Here is a 17,013-nt window from a genome sequence, read left to right on the forward strand (position 1 = left end):
CCACCAGGTGTTTATAGAGAGTAACTGCAACCCTTACTGGCTTCAAGTCAAAATAGTTGTTCTTTTGTAAATGTTGATGCTGGTGAGTTGTTCTTTCGTAAATGTTGATGCCTGGTGAGTTGTTCTTTAGTAAATGTTGATTACAATATTTACACAATCTTCCATCTTCACGAAATGCAACCAATGTTCTAGGTTGTACGTTGTTTATTTTCAACTCTGACATTGGGAACATTAGTTGCATTTCGTGAAGATGGAAGATTGTGTAAATATTGTAATCAACATTTACTAAAGAACAACTCACCAGGCATCAACATTTACGAAAGAACAACTCACCAGCATCAACATTTACAAAAGAACAACTCACCAGGCATCAACATTTACAAAAGAACAACTCACCAGGCATCAACATTTACAAAAGAACAACTCACCAGGCATCAACATTTCCTAAAGAACAACTCACCAGGCATCAACATTTCCAAAAGAACAACTCACCAGGCATCAACATTTCCAAAAGAACAACTCACCAGGCATCAACATTTCCAAAAGAACAACTCACCAGGCATCAACATTTACAAAAGAACAACTCACCAGGCATCAACATTTACAAAAGAACAACTCACCAGGCATCAACATTTACAAAAGAACAACTCACCAGGCATCAACATTTACAAAAGAACAACTCACCAGGCATCAACATTTACAAAAGAACAACTCACCAGGCATCAACATTTACAAAAGAACAACTCACCAGACATCAACATTTACAAAAGAACAACTCACCAGACATCAGGAAGAGGCATCAAGCATCAAGTCAGAAAGAAAAAACAACAACATACAACCAAAGCATTCCTTTATTTTTGCTCTACGCTTTTAGGGCATAAATTACTTTCATTTAGTTTACTGTCGACTGCACATTTTGTTCTCAAGGCTTGAATTAAACGTGTTGTATTTGAATATCAGACTGAACAATGAATACTGGATCTATATATTGAATACACATTGGTTTGAAGAGACAGATTGCTATTGAAACGGAACATTATGCTACCACGGTCTAGATATACATACTTATTCTATGGAATGTACATCATTCCATAGAATAAGTATGTAACAGATTTGTAATCAGATCAGACACCAAGGATTTGTGCGTACTCAACAGCTAGGGATATGGAGGAGTGCAGGGTTCTTCTGGTCTACAGTGCATTCGGAAAGTATTCAGACCCCGTCACTTTTTCCACATTTTATTATGTTACAGTCTTATTCTACAATGGATTAAATATTTTTTCCCCTCATCAACCTACACACAATACCCCATAATGACAAAGCGAAAACAGGTTTTTAGACATTTTTGCAAATTTGTTAAAAATAAAAAACAGAAATACCTTATTTACATAACTATTTAGGCCCTTTGCTATGAGACTCAAAATTGAACTCAGGTGCATCCTGTTTCCATTGATCATCCTTGAGATGTTTCTACAACCTGATTGGAGTCCACCTGTGGTTAATTCAATTGATTGGACATGATTTGGAAAGCCACACACCTGTCTATATAAGGTCCCACAGTTGACAGTGCATGTCAGAGAAAAAACCAAGCCATTAAGTCGAAGGAATTGTCCGTAGAGCTCCGAGACAGGATTGTGTCGACACACAGATTTGGGGAAGGATACCAAAAAAATGTCTGCAGCATTGAAAGTCCCCAAGAACACATTGTCCTCCATCATTCTTAAATGGAAGAAGTTTGGAACCACCAAGACTCTTCCTAAAGCTGGCCACCTGGTCAAACTGAGCAATCGGGGGAGAAGGGCCTTGGGTCAGGGAAGTGACCAAGAACCTGATGGCCACTCTGACAGAGCTCCAGAGTTCCTCAGGGTAGATGGGAGAACCTTCCAGAAGGACAACCATCTCTGCAGCACTCTACCAATCAGGCTTTTATGGTAGAGTGGCCAGACGGAAGCCACTCCTTAGTAAAAGGCACATGACAGCCCGCTTGGAGTTTGCCAAAAGGCACCTGAAGGACTCTCAGACCATGACAAACAAGATTCTCTGGTCTGATGAAACCAAGATTGAACTCTTTGGCCTGAATGCAAAGCGTCACGTCTGGAGGAAACCTGGCACCATCCCTACAGTGAAGCATGGTGGTGGCAGCATCATGCTGTGGGTATGTTTTTCAGCGGCAGGGTCTGGGAGACTAGTCAGGATCGAGGGAAAGATGAATGTAGCAAAGTACAGCGAGATCCTTGATGAAAACCTGCTCTAGAGCGCTTTGGACCTAAGACTGGGTCGAAGGTTCACCTTCCAACAGGACAACAACCCTAAGCACACAGCCAATACAGCACAGGAGTGGCTTCGGGACAAGTCTCTCAATGTCCTTGAATGGCCCAGCCAGAGCCTGGACTTGAACATCTCTGGAGAGACCTGAAAATAGCAGTGCAGTGACGCTCCCCATCCAACCTGACAGAGCTCGAGGGGATCTGCAGAGAAGAATGGGAGAAACTCCCCAAATACAGGTGTGGCAAGCTTGTAGCGTCATACCCAAGAAGACTCGAGGCTGTAACAAAGTATTGAGTAAAGGGTCTGAATACTTATGTAAATGTTATATCAGTTTTTTATTTTTAATACATTTGCAAAAAAATCTAAAAACCTGTTTTTGCTTTGTCATTATGGGGTATTGTGTGTAAATTGATGAGGGGGAAAAAAAGATTGAATCCATTTTAGAATAACAAAATGTGGAAAAAGTCAAGGGGTCTGAATACTTTCCAAATGCACTGAACCTCTTGTCGATGACGAGTTGTCCAGTTGTCCTACACAGTAGGGGCAATAACTCAACCAGAGAGTTCTTCTAGACGCTGGACCACGGCAGTCGCCACCTTTCTGTAGGCCTCAGCCTAAAACAATGGGCATAGGCAGACATATTAAACAAACCCAGGTAGAAAACTAACATGGCAAACTCTCAAAAGTGTAAAATGTATACAATGTTATGGTGAAGAATACACTGTTTGTTTTCCAACATAGTCAAGATAAACATTGGCAATCTATTGTCATCCAAGCAGCATACCAACCTCAGGGCTGTCAGGTGAGGACACCACTACAGGCTGGCCTCTGTCTGACATCTCTCTGATGCTCAGGTGTAGAGGAATGTCTCCTAGACAGAGGAGGGAGAGACAGTCTCTACACTATACTATCATTCTATTACATTTGAGATTGAGAGAAATAATGAAATCTGTAATGATTTATGTTTGAAATGGGTCTTACCCAATACTTGTACTCCCAGAGTATCAGCAAGGGCCCTTGCTCCATCTGCCCCAAAGATGTGGGTCTGGTGGTTACACTTGGGGCACTGAAACACGCTCATATTCTGGACTATACCCAGGACCTATGAGATGTGACATATATAAATATACACTGAACAAAAATATAAACGCAACATGTAAAGTTCCATGAGCTGAAATAAAAGATCCCAGACATTTTCCATACGCACAAAAAGCATATTTCTCCCTGTTAGTGAGCATTTCTCCTTTGCCAGGATAATACATCCACCTGACAAGAAGCAGACGAAACAGCTTGATCAGTACACAGGTGCACCTTGTGCTGCGGACAATAAAAGGCCACTCTAAAATGTGCAGTTTTGTCACACAACAGCACCAATGTCTCAAGTTTTGAGGGAGCATGCAATTGGCAGGCTGGCTGCAGGAATATCCACCAGAGCTGTTGCCAGATAATTTCATGTTAATTTCTCTACCATAAGCCACCTCCAAAGTCATTTTAGAGAATTTAGCAGTAGATCCAACCGGCCTCACAACTGCAGAACATGTGTAACCATGCCAGCCCAGGAACTCAACATCTGGCACCTGCGGGATGATCTGAGACCAGCCACCCGGACAGCTGATGAAACTGTGGGTTTGCACAACTGAAGAATTTCTGCAAAACTATCAGAAACCATCTGAGGGAAGCTCATCTGCGTGCTCGTTTTCCTCACCAGGGTCTTGACCTGACTGCAGTTTGGCGTCGCAACCGACTTCAGTGGGCAAATGCTCACCTTCGATGGCCACTGGCACACTGGAGAAGTGTGCTCTTCACGGATGAATCACGGTTTCAACTGTACTGGGAAGATGGCAGACGGCCTGTATGGTGTTGTCAAGGCAAGCGGTTTTCTGATGTCAACATTTGCTGATGCCACCATGAGTGCCCCATGGGGGGTTATGGTATTGGCAGGCGTAAGCTATGAACAACGAACACAATTGCATTTTAATCAATGGCAATTTGAATGCACAAAGATACCGTGACGAGATCCTGAGGCCCACTGTCGTGCCATTGATCCTGCCGCCATCACCTCAGAATGATAATGCACAGCCCCATGTCGCAAGGATCTGATCACAATTCCTGGAAGCTGAAAATGTCCCAGTTTTTCCATGGCCTGCATACTCACCAGACATGTCACCCATTGAGCATGTTTGGGATGCTCTGGATCAATGTGTACGACAGCGTGTTCCAGTTCCTGCAAATATCCAGCAACTTCGCACGGCCATTGAAGAGGAGTGGGACAACATTCCACAGGCCACAATCAACAGCCTGATCAACTCTATGTGAAGGAGATGTGTCACATTGCATGAGGCAAATGGTGGTCACACCAGATACTAACTGGTTTTCTGATCTACGCCTCTACCTTTTTTTAAGGTATCTGTTACCAACAGATGCATATCTGTATTCCTCAGTCATGTGAAATCCATAGATTCGGGCCTAATGGATTTATTTCAATTGACTGATTTCCTTATATGAATTGTAACTCAGTAAAATCTTTGGAATTGTTGCATGTTGCATTTATATTTTTGTTCAGTGTGCATAGATCAACATCTCACAAATGTGTATTTTGTCCTTACCAAGGAAAATAATTGAAGTAAGAATAAAGTGGCATTTAGCATCCAAAGCTCTTACCGGTACATTGACCTTTCTGAACATTTCTGCTCCTCTGCGTGCATCCAGCAAGGCAATATCCTGAGGAGTGGACACGATCACTGCTCCTGCTATTGGGACGTTCTGAGTGATTGATAACTGAACATCTCCAGTCCCAGGTGGCATGTCAATAACCAGGTAGTCCAGCAGTCCCCAATCTACCTGCATAGGTAACATAAAAATGACATGGCAACCTAACATTTCTAGTAGCTGTTACTCTGATATCGCTCGTATAAAAACTAACACGGATTACTGTACTGCCCTACATAATCAAAGTGCATTAACAACAAAATGTTTACTGCAAAATCTCACTTCAAAGTCTTTCAGTCTAAATTCTGGTACTTTATGATGTATTCTGATCGACTGGCTTGTTCTTGTCTCAGAAAACAAAAAAATATGTTAATGAGATTATAAACTTGTGGATCGAGCCCTGAATGCTGATTGGCTGACAGACGTGGTCAGACCTTATACCACGGGTATGACAAAACATATATTTTTACTGCTCTAATTAAGTTTGTAACCAGTTTATAATAGCAATAAGACACCTCGGGGGTTTGTGGTATATGGCCAATATACCATGGCTAAGGGCTGTGTCCAGGCACTCTGGATTGCGTCGTGCATAAGAACAGCCCTTAGCCGTGGTATATTGGACATATACCACACCCCCTCGGGCCTTGTTACTTATATATACACAAGGCCATTACAACAGACCAAATATTTTGGACCAAATTCGTAGTTACCGCACTTTGCCTTTGGAAGTCAGTGTACATGAATGATCAGTCTCTCCCACCTGTCTAAGTAGCTTCTCTATAGCTGACATCACCATCAGGCCCCTCCAGACAATGGGTGCAACATCCTCTACCAGAAACCCCATGGACATACTGAGGACAGAAGGATGAGAGACGGACATGACAGTCAATGACTCAATGATTTATTTGTTTGCTTATCTCCCCTGTCACTGGCAATTGGAGATACATTTACTCACCAAGGAATCCCAAAATTCATAAGTGGTCTCATTAGGTTGTCTGAAAACACAAAGAAAACATAGGTTGTCTTTTCAGTTTGATCTCTGTAATGAATGGATACATCTAAAACATCCTTGTTATTCCTCAAGCTAGAATACATTCAGATCGATGTCTCCTACTGTCAGTTAGTTCTGGGTTCCCCTTCAGGCTCATCAGTTTAGGAACTGAGGGACCGTAAACATCAGCGTCTAAGATGCCCACAGTTTTACTCTGTGTGCAGAAAAGAGACATGAAGAGACACTGAGTGGACAATGTAGTAAAACAGAGAGAGAGAGAGAGATTGTCATGGTTCTGCATACCCATTTTGGGCAAAAATTGGTATGCAACAGTAATAACAAAATGTGCAAATTAATAATGGTGCTTTCCTTACTGGATCATTAGCTGTGAGTCCAAGGGCCAAATTCACTGTTGAGGGAAGGAAAAAGGTTGTAGGCTAGCAAATGACTACACTGTATAAAAATATATATTTCATAAAGATAAAAAGATCAGACCAAACCACTGTCTGTTGAAATGTATGCAAATTGCACACATTTGTGCAAATGTTTCATGAATGAGCAGCACAGAGAGCCCAATAAGAACCTGCGTACCTGCAGTGGTTGATTTCCCAACACCCCCCTTCCCTGAGGCCACCACAATAACTTGTTTCACTCCAGCAATGGGCTTTTGTTTGGGCAAGCCACGAGCCATGTGCTGCTTCTGTCTCTCCTGCAACGACCTCTCAGAACCTGAGGTCTGGGGAGTACAGAAACATATCATGGAATGAGCAAGTGAGTTTATCAACAACACATGATAAACTTGAATGTAACTTGTATGTCACGTTCTGACCTTAGTTCCTTTTTTATGTATTTATTTTAGTTTGGTCAGGGCGTGAGTTGGGGTGGGCATTCTATGTTTTGTAGTCTAGGTTTTGTATTTCTGTGTTTGGCCTGGTATGGTTCTCAATCAGAGGCAGCTGTCGATCGTTGTCTCTGATTGAGAATCATACTTAGGTAGCCTGTTTTCCCACTATGGGTTGTGGGTAGTTGTTTTCTTTGTCTGTGTTTTTTCCATACAGAACTGTTTCAGTCTCGTTCATTCTCTTTTGTTGTTTTGTCATTCAGTGTTCATGTTCAGTTGGATTTCATTAAAATGGACACTTACCACGCTGCACATTGGTCCGATCTTTCAACTCGTCATCAGACGAGGACGAGTACCGTTACATTGTATATACAGTACCCGTCAAACGTTTGGACACACCTACTCATTCAAGGGTTTTCTTTATTTTTACTATTTTCTACATTGTAGAATAATAGCGAAGACATCAAAACTATGAAATAACACATATGGAATCTGCGTTTCACAAAGACACGGCGGTTGGCACCAAAAATCTCAAATTTGAACTCATCAGACCAAAGGACAGATTTCCACCGGTCTAATGTCCATTGCTCGTGTTTCTTGGCCCAAGCAAGGCTCTTCTTATTATTGGTGTCCTTTAGTAGTGGTTTCTTTGCAGCGATTCGACCATGAAGGCCTGATTCACGCAGTCTCCTCTGAACAGTTGATGTTGAGATGTGTCTGTTACTTGAACTCTGTGAAGCATTTATTTGGGCTGCAATCTGAGGTGCAGTTAACTCTAATGAACTTATCCTGTGTAGCAGAGGTAACTCTGGGTCTTCCTTTCCTGTGGCGGTCCTCACGAGAGCCAGTTGCATCATAGCGCTTGATGGTTTTTGTGACTGCACTTGAAGAAACTTTCAAAGTTCTTGACATTTTCCGGATTGACTGACCTTCATGTCTTAAAGTTATGATGGACTGTTGTTTCTCTTTGCTTTATGAGCTGTTCTTGCCATATAATGGACTTGGTCTTTTACCAAATAGGGCTATCTTCTGTATACCACCCCTACCTTGTCACAACACAACTGATTGTTTCAAACACATTAAGAAGGAAATAAATGTACTTTTAACAAAGCACAACTGTTAATTGAAATGCATTCCAGGTGACTTATCCAGAACCAATTCCAGTCCCCAAATCCAGAACATATTCAAGAAAAGCGTACAGTATAAAATAGAGACATTATTGCATGGAACTCTGTTCCATCTAATATTGCTCAAATAAACAGCAAACCTGGTTTAAAAAAAAAGATAAAGCAACACCTCACGGCACAATGCCTCTCCCCTATTTGACCTAGATAGTTTGTATTGTGTGTATGCACTGATATATAGGCTGTGTGTGCCTTTAAAAAAATGATGTATCTTGTTCTGTTCTTGAGCTGTTCTTGTCTATTAATGTTCTGTATTATTATGTCATGTTTCTTGTTTTGTGTTCACCCCAGGAACAGTAGCTGATGCTTTTGCAACAGCTAATGAGGATCCTAATAAAATACCAATACCTCATGAAACTGGCTGAGAGAACGCCAAGCGTGTGCAAAGTTGTTATCAAGGCAAAGGGTGGCTACCCTGAAGAATCTCAAATATAAAATATATTTTGATTTGTTTAACACTTTTTTTGGTTATTACATGATTCTATATGTGTTATTTCATATTTTTGATGTCTTCATTATTATTCTACAATGTAGAAAATAGTAAAAATAAAGAAAAACCCTAGAATGAGTAGGTGTGTCCAAACTTTTGACTGGTACTGTATATACATGATGTAAATCTTATAGTGTTGCTGTTAGTTATAATTAGTTATAGTTATACAGATACGTAAACAAACATGCTACATGATTGGCCTCAATGGCTTGCAATGATTAGCTAACTAGCTATGTAGGGTGAATTAGAGTGAACTTGCTAGCATTTACTTAGCTGGCATTTACTTAGCTGGCAAATAACTACCTAGCTAGTTAGTTGTAGCGAACTAAACAACACTCCATGTAGTGGAGTTTAGTTCGCTAGTTAGTTGTAAACAATTTTAGCAAGAGCTAGAACATTACCTTGTGAAAACGTATGAAATATTTGCAGCGTTGTGGAGCATGTTGAATGTCTCTCCCTGTCCGTAACAATGTTGGTTTATTTAGGTTAGCGGTTGTTAATTTTAATAAATGTGAGAATTTACTGTAGCTACAGTGAGCCATCTTGTGTTATTGCCATAGACAAAATAGGTTATTGGTCAAGTGCATGTCGATTTTATATGACGTGTACTTGTTAACTGGGCGTCAGGAGGAGCCTCACCCGGAAGCGAGTGTCAGAGACACGAACGTTTTCGTTTCTCTTCTGTTGTTTTCCCTCACTGTCCCTTTTAAAAGTGAGTTTTTTTACAAGTCCTCTTGTGCTTTATCATCTGAAACAGGCAGATATCATTTCAAAATGACTGAAAAGGCAGGTTCTCCACTAGCAAGAACTGTTCTTCAGCAGTGTCTCTATGCAAGGCTTCAGGTCAAACTTGCAGATGATCAGTCTGAGGCTGAATGGGTGGAGGTACTATTGTATTATCTTCTACTACTTTCTTATATGCAAATATGGTCTGCCTGCACAGAATATAATATTTGGGGGATGGGCTGCTCATAAGATTTCATGTTTTCAGATTGACAGAGGGATGGTGGTCTACATCTGCTTTTTTAAAGGCGCTACAGAGGAAATTATTCCAAAAATCGGTATTTATTGTGCTTTTTCCAGTTTTTGGACAATACTGCAATTAAAAGCAACTACCTGGGCTTCACAAGACTGTGAGCAGTAAATGTCACTGTTTTTCAAGGAATCGTAAAGCAATGTTGCTAGTACTGAATGGTTATTGATCCCTCTGCTCTACTCCACAGTGAACACTCTGCTCAACTTGAAGCTGTGTGAAGCTGACTCTGGGAAGTATGTGTCAGTGTTGGACCTGCCTGGGAACGTCCTCATCGTGCCTCAGGCTACACTGGGAGGCAAGGCCAAAGGGAAGGGCATGCAGTACCACCATAACATTGGGAAAGAAGAGGGCCTACAGCTCTATTCTAACTTTGTCTCCCTGTGTGAGAAGGAACTGGCTTTGTCCAGTAACAGTAGTGAGACTGGGATGATCGTGAAACATGGAACATATGGGAACAGACAAGTACTGAAGCTAGATACTAACGGACCATACACACACCTGATGGAGTTTTGAACCCTCCAATACTAATGACATTTCATAGTAAATTACCAATTGCACTCTTGCCCCTGAAATGGTGGTACTGTAGATCTGATGATTAAAGCTGCCAATATTGTGTATTGTAATGCGTGTGTTTGTATCAAGTTGTTCTTTAGTGTTAAATCATACAAATATATTGTGATCAGGAATTCAAAAGAAAGTCTTAACTCAATTGAAATATTTGTATAGACAACCTTGTTGCAAATTGTTGATGGGTTTATGAAGTGCAACCTGTGATATCTAGTGGGGATTTATGAGCACTGCACTAGCAAAAAAAAAATCCCCTACACCTGAAAGAAATCTAGATAAGATCATATTAAACTTTTCAGCTAAGATTGCTACTAGTACAAAACAAAATACTGTATATACATTAAAACAATGGGGGGGGGAAACAAAGTTATGAGTACTTGTATCAGTTCCTCCCACTCTATGGCAGTATGTGCCTTGCGTGTCAATTTCACATCGCTAAACCCATAGAAAAACATGAAGTGTAAATTAGAGAACGCATCAAGTACGATTTGTGCCATAACTTCGTGTTTTAGTGAGAATGGGGTAGTTGCGTCCCAATGTCGGAATATGGGCGAGTGGGTGTGTCGAAAGGAAAGTAGTGGGAATGTCAAGCGCTCTGCTATAAGTAGTGATGGGCATTCCGGCTCTTTTCATTGAGCCGGCTCGTTCGGCTCAGCTCACCAAAAAGAGCCGGCTCTTTTGGCTCCCAAACGGCTCTTTAAAAAATATATTTTTTGTATTTTGTCAAGTCAAACAGTTTGATAGTTTGACTATGATTGGTGTTAAAACAATTCTAATTCAATTAAATCATACTCTACCTTAACCACAATGTATTTAAAAATGCATTGGTTTGTTATGAAAAATAATGTTATTAAACATTTGCATTTAAAGTATAACTTTTTAATGTGTATAAACAAAGTGCATGTAAATCTAACCATTCAAAACGAATTTAATCTGAACAGCATAATATAATATTGCACCATATCAAAGAAAAATAAATAACAGAGGGGCTCCTCCAAATAAGATAGGACCTCCATTAAATCAAATCAAATCAAATTTTATTAGTCACATACACATGGTTAGCAGATGTTAATGCGAGTGTAGCGAAATGCTTGTGCTTCTAGTTCCGACAATGCAGTAATAACCAACAGTAATCTAACCTAACAATTCCACAACTACTACCTTACACACACACACAAGTGTAAAGGGATAAAGAATATGTACATAAAGATATATGAATGAGTGGTGGTACAGAACGGCATGGCAGGTGCAGTAGATGGTATAGAGTGCGGTATATACATATGAGATGAGTACTGTAGGGTATGTAAACATAAAGTGGCATAGTTTAAAGTGGCTAGTGGTACATGTATTACATAAAGATGGCAAGATGCAGTAGATGATATAGAGTACAGTATATACATATGAGATGGGTAATGTAGGGTATGTAAACATTGTATTAAGTGGCATTGTTTAAAGTGGCTAGTGGTACATTTTTACATAATTTCCATCAATTCCCATTTTTAAAGTGGCTGGAGTGAGTCAGTATGTTGGCAGCGGCCGCTAAATGTTAGTGGTGGCTGTTTAACAGTCTGATGGCCTTGAGATAGAAGCTGTTTTTCAGTCTCTCGGTCCCTGCTTTGATGCACCTGTACTGACCTCGCCTTCTGGATGATAGCGGGGTGAACAGGCAGTGGCTTGGGTGGTTGTTGTCCTTGATGATCTTTATGGCCTTCCTGTGACATCGGGTGGTGTAGGTGTCCTGGAGGGCAGGTAGTTTGCCCCTGGTGATGCGTTCTGCAGACCTCACTACCCTCTGGAGAGCCTTACGGTTGTGGGCGGAGCAGTTGCCGTACCAGGCGGTGATACAGCCCGACAGGATGCTCTCGATTGTGCATCTGTAGAAGTTTGTGAGTGCTTTTGGTGACAAGCCGAATTTCTTCAGCCTCCTGAGGTTGAAGAGGCGCTGCTGCGCCTTCTTCACAACGCTGTCTGTGTGGGTGGACCAATTCAGTTTGTCCGTGATGTGTACACCGAGGAACTTAAAACTTTCCACCTTCTCCACTACTGACCCGTCGATGTGGATAGGGGGGTGCTCCCTCTGCTGTTTCCTGAAGTCCACAATCATCTCCTTTGTTTTGTTGACGTTGAGTGTGAGGTTATTTTCCTGACACCACACTCCGAGGGCCCTCACCTCCTCCCTGTAGGCCGTCTCGTCGTTGTTGGTAATCAAGCCTACCACTGTAGTGTCATCCGCAAACTTGATGATTGAGTTGGAGGCGTGCATGGCCACGCAGTCGTGGGTGAACAGGGAGTACAGGAGAGGGCTCAGAACGCACCCTTGTGGGGCCCCAGTGTTGAGGATCAGCGGGGTGGAGATGTTGTTACCTACCCTCACCACCTGGGGGCGGCCCGTCAGGAAGTCCAGGACCCAGTTGCACAGGGCGGGGTCGAGACCCAGGGTCTCGAGCTTGATGACGAGTTTGGAGGGTACTATGGTGTTGAATGCTGAGCTGTAATCGATGAACAGCATTCTCACATGGGTATTCCTCTTGTCCAGATGGGTTAGGGCAGTGTGCAGTGTGGTTGCGATTGCGTCGTCTGTGGACCTATTGGGTCGGTAAGCAAATTGGAGTGGGTCTAGGGTGTCCGGTAGGGTGGAGGTGATATGGTCCTTGACTAGTCTCTCAAAGCACTTCATGATGACGGAAGTGAGTGCTACGGGGCGGTAGTCGTTTAGCTCAGTTACCTTAGCTTTCTTGGGAACAGGAACAATGGTGGCCCTCTTGAAGCATGTGGGAACAGCAGACTGGGATAAGGATTGATTGAATATGTCCGTAAACACACCAGCCAGCTGGTCTGCGCATGCTCTGAGGACGCGGCTGGGAATGCCGTCTGGGCCTGCAGCCTTGCGAGGGTTAACACGTTTAAATGTTTTACTCACCTCGGCTGCAGTGAAGGAGAGCCCGCAGGTTTTGGTAGGGGGCCGTGTCAGTGGCACTGTATTGTCCTCAAAGCGGGCAAAAAAGTTGTTTAGCCTGTCTGGGAGCAAGACATCCTGGTCCGCGACGGGGCTGGTTTTCTTTTTGTAATCCGTGATTGACTGTAGACCCTGCCACATACCTCTTGTGTCTGAGCTGTTGAATTGCGACTCGATTTTGTCTCTGTACTGAGACTTAGCCTGTTTGATTGCCTTGCGGAGAGAATAGCTACACTGTTTGTATTCGGTCATGCTTCCGGTCACCTTGCCCTGGTTAAAAGCAGTGGTTCGCGCTTTCAGTTTCACGCGAATGCTGCCGTCAATCCACGGTTTCTGGTTTGGGAATGTTTTTATCGTTGCTGTGGGTACGACATCGTCAATGCACTTCCTAATGAACTCGCTCACCGAATCAGCATATTCGTCAATATTGTTGTTGGACGCGATGCGGAACATATTCCAATCCGCGTGATCGAAGCAGTCTTGAAGCGTGGATTCAGATTGGTCGGACCAGCGTTGAACAGACCTGAGCGCGGGAGCTTGTTGTTTGAGTTTCTGTTTGTAGGCTGGAATCAACAAAATGGAGTCGTGGTCAGCTTTTCCGAAAGGGGGCGGGGGAGGGCCTTATAAGCGTCGCGGAAATTAGTATAACAATGGTCTAGTGTTTTTCCAGCCCTGGTAGCACAATCGATATGCTGATAGAATTTAGGGAGTTTTGTTTTTAGATTAGCCTTGTTAAAATCCCCAGCTACGATGAATGCAGCCTCAGGGTGTGTGGTTTCCAGTTTACAAAGAGTCAGATAAAGTTCGTTCAGGGCCATCGATGTGTCTGCTTGGGGGGGAATATATACGGCTGTGATTATGATTGAAGAGAATTCCCTTGGTAGATAATGCGGAATCTGCTGAGGGATTCCTTCGTGCTGCATCCCCAGTTGCTCTCTCGTCAAACAGCATCCAAACAGCAGACGTTTGTGGCACTGCTACTGGTGCTTCTGCGCCATCTGATCCATCTTCTTCCTGTTGCCCTGGTGCCTGAGCCAGCTGACTGCTGGGGCTGTCCCTCCCTGCTGCTGAGGTTATTCTTTGAAGAGCCTCATCAATCGCTCTGGCATCACTGAAGGCTAACTTCTTAAACCTAGGGTCAAGTGCAGTTTCTGATAGCATGTGATTATATTCCATTGTGTGGAACTTTCTGTCCATTGATGAACATAGGGTGTCCATCAACTCTGTCACATGTCCTGTGGTTACATTTGCTTCTCTCTGGCGGCTGGCTGTGATTCGCTGCAGACCCTTACACAGGAGTATCATTTTTGAGGCTGTCACAGCTGAAAAGAGAGAACAGTAACTTATTAGTTCAGGTTCATGTTTTGTATACTGATACTACATTCTCATCTACTGCTCATATACATATATAATACTGGATTAAATAATGATGTAGTAATAACTGCTTACTGTACCTCTCTCCACTGATCTCCACAGTGACCTGCTCAAAGGGTTCCAGGACTCTGCACACCTCCTCCACCACCTCCCATTCCTCTTGGGTCAGAGCATCAACAGGTGCATTGACATTGAAAATGGCCAGGGTAGAGATGATGGCATCCTTTGACTCAAGAAACCGCTTCAACATATTCCACCTTGTAGTGCAGTCTTGTTTAGGCCTCAGCTCAGGCATCCCCATCTGGCGTTGTGTAGACTTTAGTTTTTCAGCACCTATTGTGCTCCTGTGGAAGTATTCCACAGCTGCTTTTTCACTTTGTCCACAGCGGGTTTCATCACCTTCAGAGCACCTCTTACTACAATCAGGTTGATTGTGTGGTCAAGACATGGATGATGGGTCCATTTTAACATTTTCATGGCTTTGGTTATGTTAGCTGCATTGTCGCAAACATTACAGACCACTTTTCCATCTACTTGCCGTTCTCTGGCCACTCAACAATTCCTCTGCCAAGTTCTCTGAGGTGTGTCTGTCGCTGAACTCAAAGCAGTCCAGAAGACAGCTAGACATCGAAAAATCTTCAATGAAGTGACATGTAATCGACATGTAAGAAGTGGCTACCCTTGATGTCCAGCAGTCAGTGGTAAGGCAAACTGCGACATCGAAGGGTACTGTGTCCCAGAGTGTTGTTTCTGTGTTGTTGCCGTCAATGTCTTCCCCATTGAGTAGTAGACTATGTATGCATTTAAAATGTAAATAAATTACTTAACCTTTCTAGGCAAGTCAGTTAAGAACAACTTCTTATTTACAATGTGTATCAATGTGACTTCTACATGGTTATAATAATTACGTATTTCTTGTATAGGCTGCTATCCTACTTGAAATAAAATAATGTGTGAGAAATTAAGTAGCTACCGCCGGCGACACGACCATTATACCTAGTAGGACTTCAAGTTGAATGACTTCAAATTGGCAGGCACAACAGCAGAGCACTGGTGGCCTACTATCGACTCGTAGCCCAATCAGCCACACAGAACCGTCTTGAGTGGCAACACATCTGCCCATTTAGCTGATTCGCTTTCCATACACCCACTCTTTTCGATTTACCCATTCTCCGGTCACTATATTGGGCTGCAGCTACCTATACCAAAGATTATGGATTATGTCTCTCTGCCCTAACACTGGGAGTTGTCCATAAAAGCGGCACCGCTGGCTGTCTAGCTCCTGCCTATCCTTTCTTTGGATTGGTGGATACATCTCATTATTGTAATCCTTTTTGGAATATTTGATGAGGGTTGTTGACGCAACTGCCTGTATTCAATTGAGAGAGCTGGAGGAGGCGTTGGCAAAGTGTCAGTAGACATTATTAGCTAGTTTTGACAGCAGTGTACGACGGACCTTGCACTCTGCACTCCCCACCGTTTGAATGAGATTGTGACGTTGACTTGTGAAAGTTGAAACAAGGAAGAAGGGTGTAGCTAGCCGGAGCGGTGAAGTAGAACGCTGAATGCTGGGTAAGCAATGTTGTGGAGAAGAGGAATATTGGGACAGGGATACAGAAAGGTGCATTTCTGAGGAGGACTGGAGGGGATAAAGAGGAAGAAGAGGTTTTAAGAGAATGAGGAAAGAGGTTGGATTTGAATTTGAGGAAGATGGTGATAAAAATGGAGATGGGGTGTCGAAGAAGATTGGTATCAAGTGCAAACAGAGTGAGCCATGCTCCAGTTCTGGGGGTGAAATGGAAGTAAATGAGGGCGAGTTACGTGAGGTGGAAGATGTGGTGAAGAGCTCGGAGCCCAAGCCTGGCATCGATGGACATGATAAAGAAGAATCTGGTCCAATAGGAGTGACATTTTTGGAGAAAGTGGATCCTTGCCTTTTGGTGGATCCATTTGTGGTTTCAGGGTGGGTAGGAAAGGAGTTGGGTACAGTTGAATTAGTGAGGTAACATTTAGTGGACTTGATATTTGTTTGTGTTTTTTCGGACCAGAGGGAGCAGGCACTCCATGTCACGCAACTTGGGTCAAGATCTGTTTGTGAGTCCCGGTGGTGAGAGTGGTCAAACAGAGGAGTCACTGTCAGTCCTTTTGAGTTTTGAGTCTGAGTTTTTACTTGACAAAGTCATGTTAGGATATATCAGTTATCCTGTTAGAGCTTTTGTGCTGAATCCACTGCAGTGTTTCAGGTGCAACGTTTATGGTCATGTCTAGCAGCTTGTAGGAGGGAGATTCCAAGATGTGGGAAGTGTGCTGGAGGGCATGGGATAGAGGATTGTGTAATTTAGGTGGATAAAGTTGTTAGTGTCAATTGTAGGGACGCCCATGTTGCTGGGTATCAGAGGTGTCCGGTGCGAGAGAGGCAGTTGGAGGTGGCCAGAGTCAGAGTATTGCAGAAGGTGTCGTATGCTAGGATCCCTAGCATCCTGAGAGGATCCCTGTGAGTATTGGATCTGTGCCAGCACAGAGTGATAGACCAACAAGTGATATATGCTTCAGTAACGTTGGCTTCTCAGCGTGGAAATCTGTCCTTTGGTCTGATG

The 17,013-nt window shown here is 42.9% G+C and overlaps 2 protein-coding genes across 2 annotated transcripts; one reads left to right on the forward strand and one right to left on the reverse strand.

Annotated features, from left to right (window-relative positions):
- Positions 1–833: 833 nt before the first annotated feature.
- nubpl (nucleotide binding protein-like) lies at positions 834–9,085 on the reverse strand. Its single transcript, XM_071365511.1, has 10 exons — positions 8,885–9,085; positions 6,560–6,704; positions 6,343–6,377; positions 6,092–6,182; positions 5,933–5,972; positions 5,738–5,828; positions 4,930–5,109; positions 3,250–3,370; positions 3,057–3,139; positions 834–2,882 (listed from the first exon to the last, which is right to left on the reverse strand). The coding sequence occupies exons 1-10, from the start codon at positions 9,023–9,025 to the stop codon at positions 2,820–2,822; spliced, it is 990 nt and encodes a 329-aa protein (XP_071221612.1). The 5' UTR covers positions 9,026–9,085; the 3' UTR covers positions 834–2,819.
- Positions 9,086–9,099: 14 nt separating this feature from the next.
- Positions 9,100–10,132, forward strand: dtd2 (D-aminoacyl-tRNA deacylase 2). The gene is made up of 3 exons (XM_071365512.1): positions 9,100–9,368; positions 9,475–9,544; positions 9,707–10,132. The coding sequence occupies exons 1-3, from the start codon at positions 9,258–9,260 to the stop codon at positions 10,030–10,032; spliced, it is 507 nt and encodes a 168-aa protein (XP_071221613.1). The 5' UTR covers positions 9,100–9,257; the 3' UTR covers positions 10,033–10,132.
- The last annotated feature ends 6,881 nt before the right edge of the window (positions 10,133–17,013 follow it).

The sequence above is a fragment of the Salvelinus alpinus genome, chromosome 25, assembly GCF_045679555.1.
Source record: "Salvelinus alpinus chromosome 25, SLU_Salpinus.1, whole genome shotgun sequence".
NCBI lineage: Eukaryota > Metazoa > Chordata > Actinopteri > Salmoniformes > Salmonidae > Salvelinus > Salvelinus alpinus.

What these genes read in the sequence shown, in the direction of transcription:
- nubpl (XM_071365511.1), bottom strand. Translation starts at nt 9,025, where the DNA reads ATGGCTCACTGTAGCTACAGTAAATTCTCACATTTATTAAAATTAACA. An exon ending in TAGAGAAGCTACTTAGACAG is followed by an intron (nt 5,110 to 5,737) that starts GTGGGAGAGACT and finishes TTACCTATGCAG; the next exon opens with GTAGATTGGGGACTGCTGGA. An exon ending in TCAGAAAGGTCAATGTACCG is followed by an intron (nt 3,371 to 4,929) that starts GTAAGAGCTTTG and finishes CACATCTCATAG; the next exon opens with GTCCTGGGTATAGTCCAGAA.
- dtd2 (XM_071365512.1), top strand. Translation starts at nt 9,258, where the DNA reads ATGACTGAAAAGGCAGGTTCTCCACTAGCAAGAACTGTTCTTCAGCAG. An exon ending in CTGAGGCTGAATGGGTGGAG is followed by an intron (nt 9,369 to 9,474) that starts GTACTATTGTAT and finishes TCATGTTTTCAG; the next exon opens with ATTGACAGAGGGATGGTGGT. An exon ending in GGAAATTATTCCAAAAATCG is followed by an intron (nt 9,545 to 9,706) that starts GTATTTATTGTG and finishes TCTACTCCACAG; the next exon opens with TGAACACTCTGCTCAACTTG.